General features: G+C 42.6%; 1 protein-coding gene across 5 annotated transcripts in view; it reads left to right on the plus strand.

The window, feature by feature from the left end:
* VGLL4 (vestigial like family member 4) overlaps nt 1-21,894 on the plus strand; it is a 148,431-nt gene that overhangs the window by 57,496 nt on the left and 69,041 nt on the right. The window contains exon 1 of one of the 5 annotated variants that reach the window (XM_079795444.1): nt 10,810-11,502. The exons of 3 other annotated variants lie outside the window; for them this stretch is intronic. In XM_079795444.1, coding sequence (XP_079651570.1) covers nt 11,421-11,502 — 82 coding nt within the window. In that variant the 5' untranslated portion in view covers nt 10,810-11,420. Of the gene's footprint in view, nt 1-10,809; nt 11,503-21,894 lie in introns of those variants that run through there. One more of the 5 variants, XM_079795440.1, reaches the window with a different exon arrangement.

The raw sequence follows: 21,894 nt of genomic DNA on the forward strand, positions 1-21,894 counted from the left end.
TGCGAGTCAGTGAGGTACGTTTTGTGTGAAGTCAGCAGAGCAAATCCACTCCAGCATGAGACCCCTGTTTTCCGTGCAGTCTTCACAGTGTGCTTTTGTTTCATGTGTATTACGGGTAAGTAGTTCATGTGATTTTTGAATATTTGACATCTTCTAGGGCAAGGAAGCTAAACTTAACTCGGCGTGCCTTATAATCATAATTTTACAGTTAAAGGAAAGGAAAAGGTGTGTGTAGGTGCCTTCATGGAGTCACAGCTGTCTTTGGTTACTCTCTCCTCCTCAGGATGGACAGATGGGGGATGCGGCAGCAGCATTCCTGCACTCTCCTTTTGGAAATCCACATACCGTCTGAGTCTAAGGACACGGCTCACTGCCCAAAAGACAGCCTTTGTTCCCGCCTTTTTATGGGCGTTGTGTTTGTGTGAAGTTCTGTTGGGATGGGCAGACCTCTTGCTTCTCATGGAATAACAAGAAAACCCTACCATCTTTGGGAAGAATGGCCGGAACAATTACCCGCATTTATTATATGTACATTGTAGTTCAGGGGACAGTGTAATAGCCGTAGTCTCCCTGGGTCCTTGACAGCCCTTTGTGATGGGCAAGTGGGGTTTTATTATACCCATTGTGCAGATAAGGAAATCAAGGCTGGGACAGGTAGCATTCCTTGATTAGGATCACATAGCTGAGTGTGGGTCAGAGCTGGATAGGAGCCTGACTTTTCTGCATCTGTATCTAGTGTTGTTGTTTCTGTTTTGTTTAAACTAGAAAGCTAGTCTGAGATTGCAGAGAATCAAAGAGTAGGCTTGTCATTTTCCTCAGCTTCAGATTCTACCTTCTCTCTCCTCCTCTGCTGCCCCACTCCTGGCTTCCCCGGTAGATGCCAGGTTCCCCTACAGCCTTTTCTTTTTGGTCCCTAATCCCTAGACCCTCGTTTCCTTTTCTCGAGGGCTCCATTCCCTCCTGGGCGCTGTGGCTTATTGTAACTGGGGCCACCGCAGCCAGCTCTTCTCCGGGAGGCTGGAATGTCGCCTGTCCTCTAAGCCTGGCTAGAAGCCTAGTTCTTCGGCAGAGCTCACCAACCTGTCACCGTCCGTGTTGCCTTCTGACTGCCCTAGACTTGATTCGGAACTCGGCATCTGACCCCTGGTGGCTTTCCTCTGTTGCAGATTCTAGAATTCTGTCTTCTCATTTGTCAACAAATCTTTGACCTACCAGGTGCCAGGCATTGTGTGAAGTTCTGGGGAAACGATTAGGAAAACTGGAAGGGAGATGGATATTAATCAGAGGAGCACACACGTGACATTACAACTGCCTAAGGCGTCTGAGGGGAGGAGGTGCAGGGTGCTGTGCGAGTGTCACTAAAAACTCGCCATCACCAGCCTTAGCCGGATGGACACACACACACACACACACACACACACACACACACGCTGGAAATGCTACTCTGCCCCTCCAGCAATGCTGTGTTCTTTCCAGGACCCCTCACACCCTACCCACTGAAGATCAACAGGAAATCCTGGTTTGTACATTTGGTCTTAGTACAGACAAGCCCTGGCAGTCTAGGTAGGTTAAGAAGAGAGGCTGAGAATGGGGGAGTTTACTTGCCCTTTCGCTATAAAGCAAGACTGGAATTGTGCACATTCAAATGATCTGCTTCGCCGTTTCGCTCCCCAGTGGGACCGAAGTTGAGCTGTTTCTTAGGTTGGCTCATGTCGCCCCCTAGTCCTGCCCAGGAGTAACTCAGTGGGATGCCGGTAACTCTGGGAGGTGTGGAAGGCAGCTGCCCTATACGTTCCCTTCAGAATCCCCCCTCACCCCCCACCTCCACCTGGTCGCATGGGTTCTAAACCACTAGGGGAGGAGCACATGTGAAAATTATGCGGGGAGCTATTTTCAAACTGTATTTCTGAATGCAGCAGCCTTTTCCTGGGTGTAATTTCAAAAATACATCTTACTGGGCCCCACCTCAGATTTACTAAATCAACCTGCAGATACGGGGCCTAGGTGGCCATGACTCTCAAAGCCTCCTGGGTGATTCTAATTCATGGCCAGCGGTGAAAACTGCTCTTCTGGTGGCCCAAGGACGGTGATGTTCTTACACACAGAGATATCAGTGAAAACATCGGAAGGATGACAGATGAGGGTATGTTGGCAAACCCATCCTTGGAAAAATGCAATTATTCTGAAAACAATTTGATGGTATTGACCATTGTTTGCTTTAACCAAATATTTGCAACAAATACCATTTTATTCTACTTTATGCTACTAAATATAGTTGGCTGGGTGAAAAAAAAAAAAGTGAAGCTGGTCTTCCCTCATTGAGGTTTTAAGTCAGTAATTAATCTAGGAAACCTTAAATGCCTGTTCCTACAGGCATTGGGGCATGTGCAAAGGAAAATGAGACATGGATCTAACTTCAAAGAGATCCCAGAGTGGTGGGGCAGATGGATTTTAAACATTTTAGGGTAAACTTCTTATAGGTGCATGTTAATCTTAACATTGCAAATGATCTGTTTTCCATAACCAGTTTTTATTTAGTTACTTTTTACAAATCCATTGTAAAACTTGCCCCTTGCAAGTTAGTAATCATGGTGGACTTGAAAAACTCTTCTTATTTTTATTTATTTTAAATATATTTTTATTGATTTCAGGGTGGAAGGGAGAGGGAGAGAGAGATAGAAACATCAATGATGAGAGTGAATCGTTGATCAGCTGCCTCCTGCACCACCCTACTGGGGACCGAGCGTGCAAGCTGAGCATGTATATCCTGATGAGGAATTGAACCTCCCTCCTCGTTCATGGGTTGACGCTTAACCACTGAGCACCACCGGCTGGGCCTCTTCTTATTTTTAGTTAAAAGTAAGACCCATGGTATAGTGGAAAATTCTAGCTTCAGATCCCAGATCTACCACTCTTTGTGTCAGTTTGGACAAGCTACTTAGCCTGATAATGTTTCCTCATCTGTAAAATGGTGATAGTACCTGATAGCATTGTTGTGAGGGATAAAAACGAAACACGATATATGAAAGAACCTAGCACTATCCCATGTATCATGACCAACATGTAGTAGTTGTCCTTTGTCTTCCTATCCCTTCAATAAAACGTTGAGACAATAAGAAATTGACCCCATGAGCTGTATCAGCCACGGATTGATTATATTGCTAAGGAGAAAAACTCTAATAATGGTTTGCTTTGACCAGGGTTTCTTGACAGGGGCATTATTGCCATTTTGGTCCAAGACAGTCTTTGTTGTAGGTGGGGGGGCGGGGGGGCGAGGGGTGCTGACTTGTGTATTGTAGCACGTTTGGCAGCATCCCTGGCCTTCACCCACTAGATGCCAGTAGCAACCTCAAGTTGTGACAACCAGGCATTGCCAAATGTTCGTTTCCCGGTGGGTGGAGGCAAACTTGTTTTGATTGACAGGCACTGGCCTAGACCCTTACCGCTCTGTTCTGTACGGTGAATCCTTTCCCTCTGCCTCCTACAAGAGTTTTTACTATTGGTCAGAGAAATGCAGAGTGCAAACACGGTGTGGCTGTTCCATAGTTATCAGAGTAGTGGGAATGGCAAAGGTAGAAAAGTGTTGGCGAGGATGTGGAGCAACCTGAAATCCCATACACTGCTGGCAGGAGTATAAATTGGTACAACTGCGTTGGAAAACTATTTGGCAGTATCTACTTAAGCTGAACATGTGCATACTCTATGACCCAACGTATTCACTCCTAGGTACATATGCAACAGAAATGTGGTCATATACTCCCAAAGGCATGTACTAAATCTTGGTTGCAGCAGTATTTATTTATCATCACCCCCAAATAGAAACTATCTAAATGCCCATCAATAGTAGAATGAAGTATGCTCTATTAGAGAATGGATTACTATACAACAATGAAAATGAATGATTTATTTAAGCTACATGGAAAAATAAGGACACACAAACATGATGTCGAGTGAAAGAATCCAGTTGCAGAAGAGTACATGGCATTTTATTCTATTTACATAAAGTGGTTAGAAACCAGTCTATGCTCTTAAAGGTTAGGATAGTAGTTACCTTCTGGGGCAGTTACTGGAAGAGGGCACAAGGTAGGGGAGGCATTAAATTCTCTCTGTTAATATAACAGGTGTGTTGTTTGTTTTCTGGACTGGATCTTAACTGGTTGAAAGGGTGATTCTAGAGGTAGAAAAATGCTGCGTAATGAAGTGCTATGAAGTCAAATTGAACTATTAAGTGAAGATTGGGTCCAACATGAGGACTATCAGTGGTCTCAGCCCTTGAAATGTTAAATATTTAGGACTTTTTCTCCATTGGGGTTCTTCTCTTTTTACCATGGAAGTTAGTTCTAGCCACACTTGCAGCAATACATCTGTGGATAATTATAATTTGTGAGAATATGAATATCAGAATATTTTATTTGTGAGGATTTTTTGAATGGAATTACTGAATCCAAGTTGTTTTTAGTAATGAAAACCACTAAAATAATAAGTTTATAAGTTTTGTTTGCAAGAAAACAATTGTGCTAAGTATTGTTTAGTTCTAGTGTTTTGCAAGAGATTTCTTTTCTTGGGGATGCCAATTGATTAAATTCTCCCCAGTATGATTTATTTAAAACATGGGTCTTGGTATGCACTTTAAAATACTATTTATATCTTAAATGCATGTAATAAAGCAGATTTGCCACTCAGTCATTTGATATCAATTGAATTGGTTTTGTTACTATTTTTAACTTTTGAAAAGTTTAGTGAGGGTTCAACTGTTTTTTTAAAAGGTATTTGCTGTATTTGCTGTGACTTCTATTAAATAAAACTAGAGGCCTGATGCACAAAATTCATGCAAGGGGCTCGGCACTTGCAGCCCCGGCTGCCTCAGTTGGTGCTCACAGCCCCTCGCAGCCTTGGCCGGCCCTCGCAGCCCCTGCTTTGTCCGGAAGGTCGTCCGGACGGTTGTTTTGCTGTTCTGTCTAATTAGCATATTAGCTCTTTATTATATAAGACTAGAGGCCCGGTGCACAAAATTCATGCATGGGTGTAGGGTCCCTAGACCTGGCTGGCGATCAGGGCCGATCGGGGCCTTCCTTCATTCCGCACTGCCCCCTGGTGGTCAGCGCACGTCATATCGAGCGGTTGAACTCCTGAGGGGGTACTTTGCATATTAGCCTTTCATATATATAGATAAGAGGCTTATTGTGTTTGAAATATATTATACATCAGATGAGAGTGGCCCATATATGCAGTTTGCTTTCTCAAAATTGTCTTTGCATTTTAAAATTCACCACTAGAGGGTGCTGTTGTATTGAAAGTCTAAATCTTCGAGTATTTTAAAAAACCACATATATATTTGTACTAAAATCCCACTGTATTACAGTAAGTGATTTAGTAACTACTTAATAGAAGTTGAAAGTGTTTTATCTTAGAAGTGGTACTATTATATAATCAATAAAAGTCAAGACATATGCTTAATGGTATTTGCTTTTGTGAAAATTTGACAAAGTACTGTAAAGTTTTCATTGCCATTTCAGTGTGAACAACTCCAAGTTAGAGAAATAAGCAGTATTTTATGATATATTTAGGAGATTCTTTCTTTGAAAGAAAATGTAATTACATAGGTAACTTAATAATACCAGGTTCACATCATTGATTCTTGAGGCACTTGAAAAATGGTTTTGGCATTTTCTGTTACTCAGCAGCTGTGTTGTTGACCTACCGCGTGCAAAACAGTCTTTATAATCTGGTGGGGAGAGAGACATAAATTACTTTATAATCTGTTTTAAGAATTAAGGGCCCTGTAAACCTAAAACACAGTGGAATAAAGAGATTAATCCTAGCTAATGGGGTTCTTGGAGAAGGTAGGGTTTTAACTAGGCCTTTAGGTAGAAGCCACAGAACTTTGCATTCTAAACAATACAGGGTGGGTCAAAAGTAGGTTTACCGTTGTTTATATGGAAAATAATACAACAATTATTAAATAACGATGTAAGAATAAACTCTGTTTCCTGTACTCACAACTGTACACCTACCTTTGCCCCACCTTCTCTTTTGTATATAAAAGAGAAGAAAGTTTGGTTTCTTAAGTCTTCCTTCTTACTACTGAATGCTTGGTTTTCATTTAATCCTTTTCTGTGCTCTCCTTACAACCTTGTCTTACTAATTAAGATATTAGATAAAAAAGTACAAGTCTTTGACCAATAAAGTGTTTTACAAGCATCATCATTGTTATTTTGTTACAGTTCATATTATAGTGAGGAATGCACCTGTAATTGGCAGTGCAGTAGATTCTAGAGTTGTTTTTATACATGTTATTTTTATACATCCAACTTCTTTCTTATTTAACTGAATGTTTAGATCAAGGTATAGTAAAACTTATTTTCTTCCTTCTGTAAGGTTTGTTTTGATTATTATTCACATGTCAGGTTAAAGCGATTCTTCAAAAAATAAATGGTGGTAAGGAGGAAAAAACACTTTCAAAATGAAAGAATTAGCTAAATATCTAGGTTATTTAGAATCCTGGGAAGAAGAGAGCAGTTGAATCCAATAGATGAACCAAATAGCACAGTAGGATTATTTATATGTCCCAGGGTCTTTGAGGAGATTATTGTTAGACTTAACATTAAAACATTCCCTTCTCTGGAAGTGCCCTAATGAAAGCATTTTAAAAAGTGTTTGGAGAGTGACTTTGCTCATTTGGGATTCTATTCTAAATTAATAGTTGAGTGTACAAACATGTCAAACTCTCGGCTGGGGGCGGGGGGCCGCATGCCTACTTGAAATGAACGAGACACGCAGCCCACCGTCGCGAGTTTGACATGCTTGGAATTTAACCCAGTGATTAGCCTGGGCTCTCTTCTGTCATCATTATTTCACAAAGATGCTGAGACCCAGCCATAATGAACACTTATGGAGCACTTACTGTATACTGTGGGGAGCTTTATACCAAGAACTGAAGCTTAGTTTTCCTTCCCTCCAGAAACGTACGGTCTAGTTTGGGGAATTGCTACTAATACATGAAATAATTAGGAAACAATAGAAGACAAAGTATGTGCATACATATCTGTGTGCTCTGAAAGTTTAAAGTACAGAGAGTTTCTCCCTGCAGACTGTTCTTTAGGACAGATACCTCAGCATAAACATCCTTGAATTTTATAAAGGTCTAAATAAATGTTTGGAATTTTATTACCTTTTTAAAAAAATATGTTTTTATTGATTTCAGAGAGGAAGGGAGAGGGGGAGAGACAGAAACATCAATGAGGAGAAAGAATCGTTGATCAGCTGCCTCCTGCATGTCCCCTACTGGGGATTGAGCCTACAATTTGGGCATATGCCCTGACCGGGAATCAAACCGTGACCTTCTGGTTCATAGGGTGATGCTCAACCCCTGAGCCATGCCTTATTATTTTTAGTTGTTACATCTAAGTCAAAAGGACATATGGTATTTAAACATAAGATACACATGGTCCATTGCTTATGTCTTACCAGGGCGTATTTTCTCATTATCTGTCTGCTTTTTTAAAAAAGTGGGGAACTTCCTTCACCCTCACCTTGATCATAAAGGTAAATCTTTATGTGATCTTTATAGGTAAATTAGAAATACAGGAAAATGTAAAAAATTCTGATGACTCACAGATAGTATTAACATTTTGGTACTTTTTGCAATCTTTTTAAAACTAGTACATGTGCATACTTTTTTCTACATATGTAAATATACTCATAAATATATAAGTAAAGTCTGGCTGGTATACTCATTCGGTATCCAGTTTCACCCCAAAATGTTCTTTGCTTTATGTTTTAAATATCTGATAATTCAGATTTCTTCATTCTTAAGAAATAGATCTTTTGACCTGACTTTTTAAAGATAAAATTTAGCGCCATCCTTTTGATTTACTTAAAAGCAATCCTGTTAGCACGTTAATTATGAATACATTAGCCTGTGAATGAACTTGAGAAGCACTGGCCCTTCCTAGTATTCGGATTTTTAAAATGAATGCATGGATTGTAACCTGAAGAGCAGTCAGAATCTAGATGAGCATTTCTCAAACGTGAGAACTTGCAGTCCCCAAAAGCTGTTGACAGAATTCAGTCTAAGAAACGTCCCATTCGATAATCCAGTGTGTGTTGGGAGTAGGGGAGGGGTAGGTGGGAATGGAAAATTTGCCTTTGAGAAGTTTTAATCTTACTGATTTCATTCAACAAGTATTTATTGATGGCCTACTGTGTGCCAGGCTTATGCCAGACTGACCCTGCAAATGTGAAGAAGGCGTAGGATAGTCCTTGCTCTGAAAGCCTGGGTTTGGTGAGGCTGGAACCACATGCGTGGGGCAGTGTGCTAGCACAGAGCAGGAGTGAGGAGGGGAAGATTGGGGGCGCCCCAGGACAAGACAGGTGTGTGCCACGCCTTGAGGGAAGAACAGGTGTTTGCTGGGTGCAGGCTGCAGAGGGGTCCGCCTGTTGTAGCCAGCAGTCTCCAGCACAGGGCTTCTCAGGCTGTCCTGGTGGATGACCAGGCGCCCCCTGACCCACTTCATTGCAGACTGATACTTTGTAAAGTGCAATGAAACTCACTAAGTAGGACGATGAAAAAAAAATAACAACCCTTAGTTTTTAAAATTAATATTTAGGAGACATAAAATTACTCTGCCAAATTGCTCTAAAAGTTTTGAAGTGTTCACTCTGTTTTTTTTGTTTCTTGCTTTTGTGGATAGTGACAGCCAGTTCTTGAACACCCGTGTGGATCACGCCCAGCACCACACTAGTATCCCAGATCAGTGGGAAAGACGTGGCTAGGGGCTGGGAATTTTACCACAGGTCATTCCGACACGTCGAGGTTTACCCGTGGGACTGTGTCCGTACAGATAATTACCACTTGGAGGCTGAGAACCACATTGGAAGTGATACTGAGTCATGAAAGGGAAGTTACTAAATATTTTACTCGCTCTTTACAATAGTATTATTTGAATCTGGTTAAATCACAATATTTTAAAAAAAGAACACTTTCCTTCTCAAAATAAGTATGTAAAGAAATATTTTAAGGCAGGTAAATTTCCCCCTCCCAGATTAAAGTAATGACTCTCAACCTGGCTGCATATTAGAATCACCTGGGACTCTTTTTTTTTTTTTTAAGTCCTCACCCAAGGATGTGTTTATTGATTTTTAGAGTGGGAGGGATAGAGAAAGAGAGAGAGAGAGAGAGAGAGAGAAAAACATCAACTGGGGAAGCAATCTGAAACCTAGGTATGTGCCCTGCCTAGGAATTGAACCCACAATCCTTTGGTCTATAGGACAACGCTCCAACCAACTGATCTACCTGGCTGGGGCTCACCTGGGACTCTTTAAAAAAGACCCAGGCACTGGGTCCCACCCCCTCAGATTAGTTTGGGGTGCAAGATCAGCATCAGGCTTTTTAACAGCTCTGCACTGATTCCAGTGTGCAGCCAACTTCCATAGTGGATATGCTAATGGCGCCTAATGTTTTCTGATTGAGAACTTACGTCAGAGGACATATAGCACAGTGATTGCACTCCAAAGCTATTAGTTGGATTTGATACTTAAGGAGAGTAAGACTGTTATATAAGGGCAATAATCTTGTGTACAATAGATGCGATAGTGGGTTTCTTCCAACCCTCCCAACCAAATGCCATGAAGTATTTTAATGACAGTTGATGGTATACATATCCTTCAATATAGCTAATTTAGTATCTAGCATTAGTAAACATGCACTGTAGCATTAATAAATATCCTTATAAATTAAAGCTTGTAAAAGTCTTGATTTTTCTGTTGCCTACTTCACTAGCTGCTGTCCCAATGACTACTATTGCAGCCGTGATGGCTACTGTATTTGGGTGCTACATTAATGTCCAGATAAGATTTGATTGGAACAGCTTGCCATGAATGGGCCTGTTACCCCAAATGCAATTATTGTTGAATTTTTGACATATGACCCCTTGAAATTATATATTCAAATCTTATTTTAGAGCAAAATTTCAGGTCTTCCATAGCATATTCCTTGATATTTTCTAAATCTCCAAGTAGCATACAATAATGTCAATATCGAAACATTTCCTATGGTGAATTATTAGTCTGTGGTGCCGAAACCTGGCTGCAGTCTGCAAAAATCCTCCCTCCCCCCACATACACATTTTACTAGTGTGTTCTTCATGTGCTGAAGACTTCTGAACATTCAGTAATTCATTCAGTGAACAACTTTTGAGCACCTACTTGCTGTGCTAGATATTGGAGATGCAAATTTAAAGCCTCAAGTCCAGTCCTTCCAGTAAGGAACATGGCATCATGTGACTAGCCTGTAATATGCAGATGGAACAGCTTTCTTCCTTTCTTACCCCCCCTTTCCACCCCCCCTTCTATTAGTGAAGGTTTTAATATTAGGGGAAGAAAACACTCTGAAAGTAGTGATTTACTCCCTCTGAGCCTCAGTTTCCTCTACTGGAAAAAGGTGATACCGTCCCTGTCGTGTCCACAGGAGTTCTGAGGATAATGAGAGAAATGTTATGCAGCACTAACAGCACGAATTTAGATATGCAGATGAAGTGTAAATGGACACGATAAAACAGTTTTAAAACGAAAGAAAAACCGTGCAAAATATTTGTGGTATCCACACCAGGGCAAAACACATTGGGTTTATGCAACCCAAAAGAGAAGTTACACTAGGGTTAAATTCCGTGCAAGTTTGCTTCCATGATGGAGATTTTTTTTTTTCCCCTTCACTTTTTACTCAGCTCCCGAAAAAGAAACTTCCTGGGTTTTCTCTTTCCTCCTAAGGTTTCCAAGTGGCAGGGCTGCTTCCTGTCATGAGCAGCTCCGCGGCGGCGGCGGGGGGCCCCCGCGTACAGACTCTCCACCTCCTCTTTCTCTTTCTTTCAAACACTTAATACATTGGGAGGCTGATCTTGTGCAGAAAATATCCCTGACATTTGCAGAGCCCGGGGGACTCGGTGCGCCTGCGCGGCGGCGGCCCCCGCTGGGGAGAGGAAGCGCGTTTACAGACGAGTCATACCGCGCATAGCCAGCATGTCAGCGCAGTGAACTTGCAGCGGGCTGCGGGCGCCGGCGGGCTTTGTCCTGGGAAATGTGCTCCGGGCTCTCCCTCCTCGCCCCTTTCCTACTTCCCAGAAAGGCCCGTGAAGACTTCTGAGACGACTTCTAAATGCTCGATTGAGGATACAAACCGTTTTGCCGCCTACAAACTAAACCCTGGAAGGGTTTTGTGTGGAGTCCACTTTTTCTTGCGTGTGTGTTTTTCTTTTTTTCCTTTTACATACTTTGTTTTGATCGCTTGAGGCCGGGCCTCCGTCTTTGTGAAGTGTTGAAGAGAAGAGCCAGGAGCTAACTCAGCAATCGTTGATTTTTGAAACAGTACTCTTTATTTTTGGAGGCCCGAAGCAAAGAGCTGGTTTTCTGCGCTAGCCCAATAAATGCTATTGATGAAGATGGACCTGTTGAACTACCAGTACTTGGACAAGATGAACAACAATATCGGCATTCTGTGCTACGAAGGTAGAGACCCTGTTCGGGAAATGGCTCTCCTGTTGCTTTTTAGGAAGGCCACCCCTCCTGTAGGGTTCCGAAGGCCTCCTGCGCTTTTTGTTCTCTTTCTTGGGACTTCGAGGGTGCTTTGCAGGGCGAGAAAGTTATTCCGTACTGTTTTCCCATTTTCAGAGTTTGTTGTTCGTCACTGAGCCTTCAGGGGTACAGTGGTGACGACGGGGGTGGGGTGGGGAGGGGGTGAGCGATAAAACTACAAAAAAGGTTGCTTCATGCTCGCTAGCAACCTGTACTAACTAACTTCAGGTTTTTAATTCTTTACCATGTAATTGCGTTTTATGTCTGTTGGGGTTTTCTTTAGGGGGAGAACTTTCAGAACCCAAGCAGAAGTTAAAGGTGTCGCGTTTTTGGTGGTGGTTTTGCCCTGATGCTTACTTTAAACATACACCATCTGTAGAATTGGTGTTGTATTTACAGCGGCGCTTTGGGTTTTCATGTGGAGAGGCACAGCAAAGTTACAGTGGGTTTCTGTTTTCCGGACCCATTGTCCCAAACAATGACGGATTTTTCTATTCAGTTTGGGGGGCTGGAAGGGGCACCCGTGTCACAGAGCAAAGACTGGCTCTTTGTCTGATTTCCCATTTCCTGTACAGCTCGGGAGAGTCTCGGGAGAGTCCTGACATTGAAGGATGTTCCCTCCACACTCCGGTCCCTTGTGGAAGGGATTGCACAACACGCTAACCAGAAAGCTTAAAAAAAAAAAGGCAAAAATAAGCTCTGAATTCTTATTGTTTATTACCACTTACTAAACCATGAGATGTGCCCCTACTGTGTTGTATTGTTTCAAGCTGTCTCCGTGGGTAGTAGGAAGAGAAAGAGTGATTTCTTAATCTGTTGGAACATTATCTACGTGCAGTTTGAAAAAGTGGTAATGGCCTGGGTTTGAGTGGCCAGGGATGCCTCTCCCGGGGAATTCAGCCTGGCGGGGGGAGTGTTTTCTGTTGTAAGGAGACATGTCCTTTCTGATGCAGCAAGAGCTGTTTCCATGTTTTCTCCTATAGCAAACTGAACATTTCTCTTGGAAAAAAAAAAAAAAGAAAAGAAAACATTGAGGAAACTTGGGAGAGCGAGCCAATCCACTAGTATTTTTCATGTAAAAAAATCTCCGGCCTGTTGCCTAATCAGTTGAAAATTTATCCTTCCCCCTTCAAGGGGGAAAAAAAAATCCCATTCATGCCTTTTTTCTTCTTCTTTCAACTCTATGGATAAGGGTTTCAAACTTAAGTGTTGTTTTTGTTTGTTTGTTTGTTTAAAGGTGTGTGTTTTTTCCCCTCCCCTCCTACTTGTTCCACTAAATGAGAATTTTGATGAATTGCTTTCTTTGAATCTGCTGCTGTAAGTAGCCTCTTGCTTCTGAGGTCACCCATTTAAAAAGGCAGATTTCTTCAGAATAGTCTCAACAGCAAGTGATTGGGTTTGTTTCCTGTGAAATTACTGCAGTTTTTAAACTTTTTTTTAAGCGAACAAGAAATTAAAAACTTTTAAGGCCGTTCCTGTTTATCATTGAGTAATATGATATTTTCAAAACAAACTATAATGGTCCGTATAAGAGAGGAATAGAAAGATTGTTAGGAAATTGACACCACATTAATTTTTTATGTGTCCAGTTGGTGGTGGTGAGGAAAAGCGTGTGGAAAGCCTCGCCACGGTTGATTTGTTGTTCGGGAGTGTGTAAAATACATGCGTCGTCTCCTCGCCTCCCTCCCTCCCAGTTTGTGAGGAAGAAAACTTTGATTTTGAAAGTCAAGTAGATATGTGCAATGATATGCTATAGTCTGTTTGGTTTAAACATCTGCTGCTATTTTCCTTATTATGAAAGTTAACATTATTCTAACACCAAAGTAAATACACAGGATATGAAGAAAAGCGCAGCAAAATTTGAGTGGTGTTTATAGTGGGTTGTTTATGTCCTGGTGGTTTTCTCATTGTAAACACTGCACACATCTGCTCTGAACTCAAAAGGGTGTGTTGAAGATGGGCATCAATCTTGGATGGAAATTTTTTGCTAAGAAAAGTTGGAGCAGTTATTGTGCCTTTAAATCCAACACTTTGAGAATATTTGTATTAAACATATCAGCTCAGCAGCATTCCAGGGGAGTTATTTGGAAAATGGAATGTACAGTTGGTAGACAGCATTTGATTTCACTTAGAGCACAGGCAGGGTCCACGTCTCTTCAGGATCGGGGACACATTTTCTGAATTTTTAGTCGTAAACATTAAGATGTTGATGGTTATTCTTATTCTCTAGGTTAGTTATACCGTATTCCTTAGTTGTATTACACACTCTGCAAAATAAACCATGTGTCTGCACCATCTTTCTTTAACTTCTCTAGCAACTTAGACACAAATGGGTATTTTTTTTTAGCCAATTTTAGCATACAATGTCTTTCTAAAAATCCCAGACTGAGAGCGGACTCTGCGCTGCGACTGCTCGCTGGCACCCGACTCTCACCAGAGTCCTCCAGAAGTGTCATTGAAAAGAGAATACAAGAGAAAATTAACCACAGATGGTAGTTTTGGGGTGGGGGCCCGTTGGGGTAGGAGGAGAAGATTGGCAAAGGGCAGAAAGAATCTTAAGTCTGACTAATTTCTGGAAACTAGTTACTTTCATTGGTGATGAGCAAATGAGCAGAACTCTGCTTGTGTTAATGTGTCTGTGTGAAAACCTCATGGCTTATTGCTGCAGTCCTCAACAGTTAACCAGTTCATCCTTCATCACCTCACTGCATGTTCAGATTATACCATTTACATCCAGTTTTGCCTCCACCTCCATGGAAAGGTTCTAATCCAGCCCCAGCCTTCCTTTTTTCCCTGCTGAACTTGCCGGAGAACGCTGCCCTGGGCGATGGAAAGCCTGATGAAGGCAGGGAGGGCTTTGTGTTGGTCACGGTGTATCTCCCGGTCCTGGCCCCGTGCCTCATACGGTGCCTGATACGGTGCCTGATACTCTCGGCAAGTGGCTGACTCAGAAAGTCAACCAAGTCTTTCCATTAGCAGTTGTAGCCCCTACTGTGTAATTAATTTAGCCCTTGGCTATATACAACCTTGCATTCCTTAATTTTCTCATCATTTGCAGAGCTATACAAGGCCTTGCCATCACTTCACACGGTGGTCGGCAAACCGCGGCTCGCGAGCCACACGCAGCTCTTTGGCCCCTCGAGTGTGGCTCTTCCACAAAATACCACGTGCGGGCGTGCACGTACAGTGCGATTGAAACTTCGTGGCCCATGCGCAGAAGTCGGTTTTCGGCTCTCAAAAGAAATTCCAATTGTTGCACCGTTGATATTTGGCTCTCTTGACTAATGAGTTTGCCGACCACTGCCTGAATACATTGGCCTTGTTTTTGCCAAGGAAGCTGAGGCCCAGTGAGGCAAACTGTACACGTTTATTCAGAAAGTTTGTAACAGAATTGAATTGCCGTGAGAGCCCAGTCTGTGGTTTTGACTGTTCCATGATTGTTCCAGACCGCACTGCCTCTCCAGAATCATTTCATGTCTTGTCTCCTTCATTACTTACTTGCTCCTTGGTGTTGGAGAGCACGCTCTGTCCCAGGGCCCATCACAGGCCCAGCGTGGGCATGCTCTGGATCACAGTGCACCGTCCAGCCTGTTCTGGACTCTTCCTTGCTCTGAAGCCATTGCTGGTCTAGGTTTCCAGGCAGTTTGCTGTTCGGGGCGGACGGTAATGAGAACTCCAGGTGACCAGCCTCGTTCACAATTGCTTGCCTTGCTGCACTGGCGCTTGTGTTTGCTTTACCTTTTTCTGATCGTGCAGAGGAGGCCCTGTGTAATGTCAGTTCACAAAGAGTACCTCCCCCAGGGAGCAGGGAGCTGGTTAGACCGTGGACTCCTCTCAAGATGGCTGATGGTTATATTTACATAATTACTTGGTGCTGAAAACCCAGGTCCTAATAAATGTGCTCATGGCTGGCTGTGGCTTTAAGCTGCTGTTAGTGATACTTTAATTACGGGTTAAGAGCCATTAGTGTGTAATTTGGTAGAAGAATTCTCCCCTTTTAATTTAATAGTGTGATTTATATGGGGAGAAAGTAAAAAACAAATCACGTATTATGATCACCTGAAAGCTTAAGAAAAGAATATTCTAAGTCCCTCACCTTTTAGAGTTGCTCGTTGTTTTAGAACATAATTGTCACGTGTTTCATCACAGACTACATTTAAGTTAATTTCCTGGAATTGAAAGGGAAAACGCACCCAAGAGTTGTTGAGTGAGACCCTGCTAGGGATGTGAGCAAGGCCGGGTGACGGGTTTTGTTTTCTGCCAGTCTAACCACCAGCAGTTACAATGGAGTCCTGGCTTCATTGTTCTTTGTCTCCTGAGCTCAGAGGCCTCAGGAACCTTGGAGCATGGGGTCCTATGAAGGTGAGAAGGCCACAGAGCCGAGCCATTTTGTGGCAGCCTCTGGTCCCCTGCCCTGTGGATCAGGTGACCAGCTCTTGATCCAGGGGTAGGTTCCAAGGTAGAACATCTGCAACTGTTTTGCTGTGGAAATTCATTTTACTTGAGCTTTTTTTGTTTGTGGGAGAGAGGGAGGAGAGAGGGAGGAGAGAGGGGAAGAGGGAGGAGGGAGAGGGGGCGTAGAGAGGGAGAGAGACTGGGGAGGAGCCTGATTATTAAAACAGGCCCAGGTGAGCCCAGGAGAGCTCCTGAGAGAGATCCGGCCAGTTTGTATTTCTTCTAATTACAGTTTGGGAAGGGAAGGTGTGATTATACCCTCCTTCCTTCCAGCTCCCCACCCTTGTTTCTCTGTCTTCTTCTGGAAGGATTATTTTACTTGGCTGTTTATCTTCTGGAGCCTGCACATGGCTTTGTTTGGGAAGGCAGATTTCTCTTCCTTCCTCCTTCCCTTCCCTATTGTCTGCATGGCCTTCTTCTCCTAGGGAGCTTAAGTTTGTTGCTGTGAAGATTAAAAAAAAAAAAAAAAGAAGCCACACACAACACAACACAACAAAAAACATGCCATAAGATAAAAAGAAATTCCCTCTGGGATTGTGAGGATGTTGCAGAAAACTGGGTTTTCTCATGAAGAAATTAGATCCAGATTTAGCACTTCTGCATGTACACAAGTATATAAACCAGCCTTACCAGGGATTGTTTCTGGCTCTGTTTTATCTCTCTATATGTTAACATTTATTCAGGGACTGTTTATATTTAGTGGTATCTATGTATTGGCTATTGAGTTCATTCGAACTGCTTTCTAGTCTTGCTCAGCAACATTAGTTTGTCCTGCAAAATAGTCTCTCTCCCTCTTCTGTTTTTTAATGAACTCATGTATCAGGTCCCCCCCGCCCCAACACTTCAGCCATGGACATTTAATTTTAAAACCAGAGTCTGGAAATGATTTTACTTTCTCCATTTGTTTGTTCCCTCCCTCTCCCTCCCTCCTTCTCTCCATCCCCCTCCCTCCTTCCCCCTCCCTTCCTCTTTCTCTCTCCCTCCCTCCCTCCCTCCCTCCCTCCCACCCTCCCTTCCTCTTCCTCCCTCCCTCTCTCTCTCCCTCCCTTTCCCTTTCTCACCCTCCCTCCTCCCTCTTTCTCTTTCTCTCTTTACCTTCCTGAATATTGCATGTTCTAAGTTCTAAGGAAGTATTTCCATCAGTTTGCTTTATCTTGCCCGTTCTGCATATACAAAATAATAATTCTGTAGATTGTTTTCATTTCAGAATATTGTATACAGGGTATGTTTTAATCCTAACTATGTGAATCCCTACTCATTGGAAGAATGTTTATTGACCCTTAATAAAATAGGAAATCCATTCTTAAAGTTCTCCTTCATTTGTTGCTATTTATATGATCTTTCGGAACTCTTAACATTTCACCCATTTGTTTGCAAAGAAGTCTGGAAACATAACAAAGTGGAATATATTTAGTAAGTGACCAGAGGAAACTCACTACTGTCCTTTTGTCACCCAGTCTCCATTTTCCTAAGCGTTTGTGGGATGCCTGCACTCGGCTAAGGAATGTATTAGGTCTTGGGGTTGATCTCTGTCTGTTACTGTCTGACTCTGTCTCTTTGTCCTTCTCAACAGTTTCTAATACGGAATATATCATATATACATAAATGTGCATGAAACGTGTAATTTATAGTTAAAAAAAATAAATCCAATCACAATTTCTCCAAGCCTAAGAGGTCATCACAAGCATAATTTGCTTTTAAAAAATACTTGACTACCTGTGTGTGCAATTCTAAACAAATACGCCTAGTTGTGTCTTTTTTATTTTTTGCCTTATATAATTGGGATGACCCTGTAAATCTTCCGTTGCGTCTTTGTTTGTGAGGTCTTTGCAAGCAATGGACATGTCTGAAGAGGCTGTTGTTTCTGTGTGATACCAGCTTACCTTAGAGTCTGGGGAATCTTGGCTGAGGAATACATGTGGATGTCCCAGCCTTCCTACCTGCTGCTGTGCTGTTTAGCCCTGGTGACACTTTGGTCTGAGCTATTTTTTTTTTTTTCACTCAGTATTTTGTTCACGGTTTTCACCACCTGTTAAAGCCCTCCACCATCCATGCTGTAATGGAAAATTAGGTGTTAGAAAAATTCTGCACAGCTTTGAAGAGTGTAAAGTGGGGGGACACTTCTGGAGATGCATAGCTTATTCATTAGGATCTGAACAGCGACTTTGGTTCTGCATTAATAAGCAATTTGCTTAAAGGCTGAGACTTGCTACAAGTCAGCTTTGTTGCAGTGCCAGGTTTCTTTGGATGTTAATCCAGGGACTTTTAGATACACAGAGAAAAAGCTTAAATTGTTCCAATATTGAGACAATACTCTACATTGTACAGAGATGGCTGTTAGAGAGCAACAAAGATCTGAAACAATAGTTTGCCTTATGCACCATCTAAAATTATGAATGAAAATGAATCATCCATATGTATTGCTTTTGATTTTTTATTTTATATCTGTTTTGCATGAAAATAGTTGCCTGCTGATTCTTCTTGGCTAATGATTTGGTTTTAATAGAGTGAATTCCAGAATGTAATGGTTTGATGCAGATGCGTTCTGCCAAGCAATTTAGCCAACTTGTTTACACCACCCCAAATCCAGCTGGACCGAGTCTAGGCTTCTTCCCGATAACAGTGGAGGGAGAGATGAGTGCACATTTCTGGATGTTTTCCCCCCTTTGAAAACAAACACATCTTCCATTATGTGGCAGCACTATTAAAGTGACAAGGGATTAATTTTAAATTTTATTTTAATGTCAGCAGCTTTTTCCTGTACCCATTTTCTCCCATTCTTACTCTGTGTGTCCTTTTAAACCATTGTTTTTCTGATGAGTAACTGATAAACGATTGGCTGACCCCACAGAGAACCCTGGTTTTATTTCCCTGCTGAAAAGCTGTAACCTCTCTGCCAATGCGTAAAGTCACCCATGAGAGTGATTTGGTAGCTTTTTAAAAGGAATATGTAATAGCAGCTGTATCAGGTTTTAAGTTCTATTGAGTAGAGGGTAAAAGGGATGGAAAATAGTAGTCATTCTTGGTATAAAACCTATGTAAAGTTTTCTAGCACTGCACTGTTGAATTCACAATTGGGAACAGTTACCACCGGTTGCTGGAGCCTGTGATGGGAGAGCCCTCTTTTCTGTTAGAGGCTCTTACCCACAAGAGATGGCTGATATTGGTAGGGGAGAAGGGATGGGGTGAAGTGAGGTCCAGAACTAACAGTAGACATCAAACATTGCTCTTGTTGTTCTGTAACAAATACAACACCAGGAAGAAATGCTTAGGATACACATACACATATGCAGACTGTACTTGTCCAACCAAGAGAAGTTAAGTGCCTTCTTATGGAGCTGGAAGAATTCTTATACGTCATTTAAGAAGAAAATGGAGAAACAGAGGAACCACCACATCTTTTTTTCTTTCCCACCTGCAAACTGTTCTGGATCCAACTCCATCCCTCTTTCCTTTCCCTTAGGGCAGTTGTCGGCAAACCGCGGCTCGCGAGCCACATGCAGCTCTTTGGCCCCTTGAGTGTGGCTCTTCCACAAAATACCACGTGCGGGCGCGCACGTACAGTGTGATTGAAACTTCGTGGCCCATGTGCAGAAGTCGGTTTTCGGCCTGGGCGAGTCTGTTTTGAAGAAGTGGCGTTAGAACACTCAAGGGGCCAAAGAGCCGCATGTGGCTCGCGAGCTGCGGTTTGCCGACCACTGCCTTAGGGTCAGAGAAAGGCTAATTCTTCTATTGGCTCTCACAAGTCCCAACCCTTCTGGCCTCAGGGACATATCAGTGATCTCTTTCCTAGTTTCTTCTTCTTCCTCCCCGAGGTCTATCTCTTCATCATGTGCTCATGCACAAGTCTCTCCCAATTTTAAGACAAAAGCAAACCCTTAAACCTTAAACCTTGTGTTCACCTTCAGCTATTAGATCCTCTTCCTTGCCACCCAAGGAAGAAGACCATCAGTATGTTTCTACTTCCCTCCTGCCCATTCTCTTCTTGATCCACTGTCATCTGATTTCCGCGCCCACAAGGCCATGGAGATGGTTCTGGACCAGGTTACTAAATGATGTCCTAGTGCAAATTCACTGGACACTTCTCGTCCTCACCTTTGTTCATCTCTGTGCCATTTGGTGCTGCCTCCTTAGATTCCTTCTTACACCCCTTGACTCAAATACTTACCGAATACCCACTCCTTGGGGAATGAGCTACCGATGAGCAACATTGACAGGACCTTGATGGAGCTCCTGGTGGTGGGTAGGAGGACTTAAGGAGTGAGGCAAGTTGATCGATGGCTGCAGCTTGAGAACAGATTAGAAGGGAATGAGGAGAGGATGTAGACATAGGAAAGGATGTGAACCTGTTTGCCGTGGTTTAGGCCGGAGAGGGTGGTTACCCAAATGATGGTGGTGGTTGTGGGGTAGGACAGAAGTGGATAGATCTAAGAGATATTTGGAGAGGAAACTTTCAGGACATGGGGATGAGGGAGGAGGCTTAGAAGGCATTGAGGGTGCTTCCCAGGTTTCCAGTTACCCAAGTGGATGGATGGCGCTCCCATCTGCAGAGAGGAGACACTGGAAGAAGACTGGATTCTGGGGTGAGGTCATGGGTTTAGTTTGGAATTATGTTGAGTTTGAAGGGTCGTTGAGGTTCCAGAGAAGAGATAAATTTTAGAAGGTTGCGTTATATGGGTCTAGATCTCGGAGGAAAGGCCACTGCTGGAGATAGTAGTCTGGGCGAGAATGGTCACGTAGGAACAAACAATATTGCCGAACGAGAAGCCGAAGAGGTCATAGGAACTCTTAGGTCTCCATTAGTTTTCTTCTTTGTTCCTATAATAACCCATAACTGACCACTGCCTCTAACCTTGTTAAGTTCTGGACATTTCATCCATGATTTTACGTGAGTACCATTCCCTGTTTACCTCTCCAGCCTTGCCTCCCACCATCCCATCCCCTCCCCTCACCCACATCCTTATCTCCCACCGTTCCTTCACCCACAGCCAGTAGTCCAGACACATCAAACCACTTCCTTTGAGTGAGCCATTACCTCTCTCTGACATCCCACTGCTCTTTCGCTTGGCTGCTATTCATCCCTGAGGTGCCGAGATGTCTGTACATTGACCCTCCTGCCTCTCCCTGCTTGGTGTGATTAGGTGCTGTGTTGGTGGTTTCATGGCACACCGTGCATGCTCTGTCGGAGAGTCATCTCCCTGTGTGACCTACTCCTCTGTCTGCCTCGCTCTGGGAGGGCTAGGACTTAGCCTTTCTTCTCTTTATTCGCAGCACTAAGCACCATGGTATCTGCTAATGCATGAATCTACTCCAGTCTTTTCATTAACGATAAAGAAACACTGAAATTGTGTGATTGACCCAGGGATACTCAGTTGGTAACACAAGTGAGTTTGTTAACTTAGACTGTTCTTAGAGGAAGGAAAGATAACTGGGAAAGTGATATAAACAAGAGGAGAAGAAAGAAAAGAAAACCACTTGAAGGCTCAATTTATGTAGAGGAACATTTGAAGTGGGCTGGTTGGCTGGAAATAACTGCCCTTACTCATCTTGTTTTCTAGTTACTTCACTCTAGATGGTCTATTAAATGAACTGATCATTTATGGGAAAATATTTAATACCTGTTATGTGTTAGACACTGTTTTATGGACTGGGGATATAGCTGTTAACAAAACAGACAGCAAAATTCCTGACTTTTTGGAGCTTACATTCTAACAGGGGAGACAGACAACAGGTAAGTAAATAAAGAAGGTAATAACAGATTATGAAAACTGTTATTATTATAGGTAGATGTCTTGTTATTATTATAGGTAGTTGACTTACTGTTTAGTTGAATCCATACTTAAAAGGAACTGCATTTATTTTCAAACTTCA

The sequence above is a fragment of the Cnephaeus nilssonii genome (assembly GCF_951640355.1).
Source record: "Cnephaeus nilssonii genome assembly, chromosome: 17".
In the NCBI taxonomy this organism is placed as follows: Eukaryota; Metazoa; Chordata; class Mammalia; order Chiroptera; family Vespertilionidae; genus Cnephaeus; species Cnephaeus nilssonii.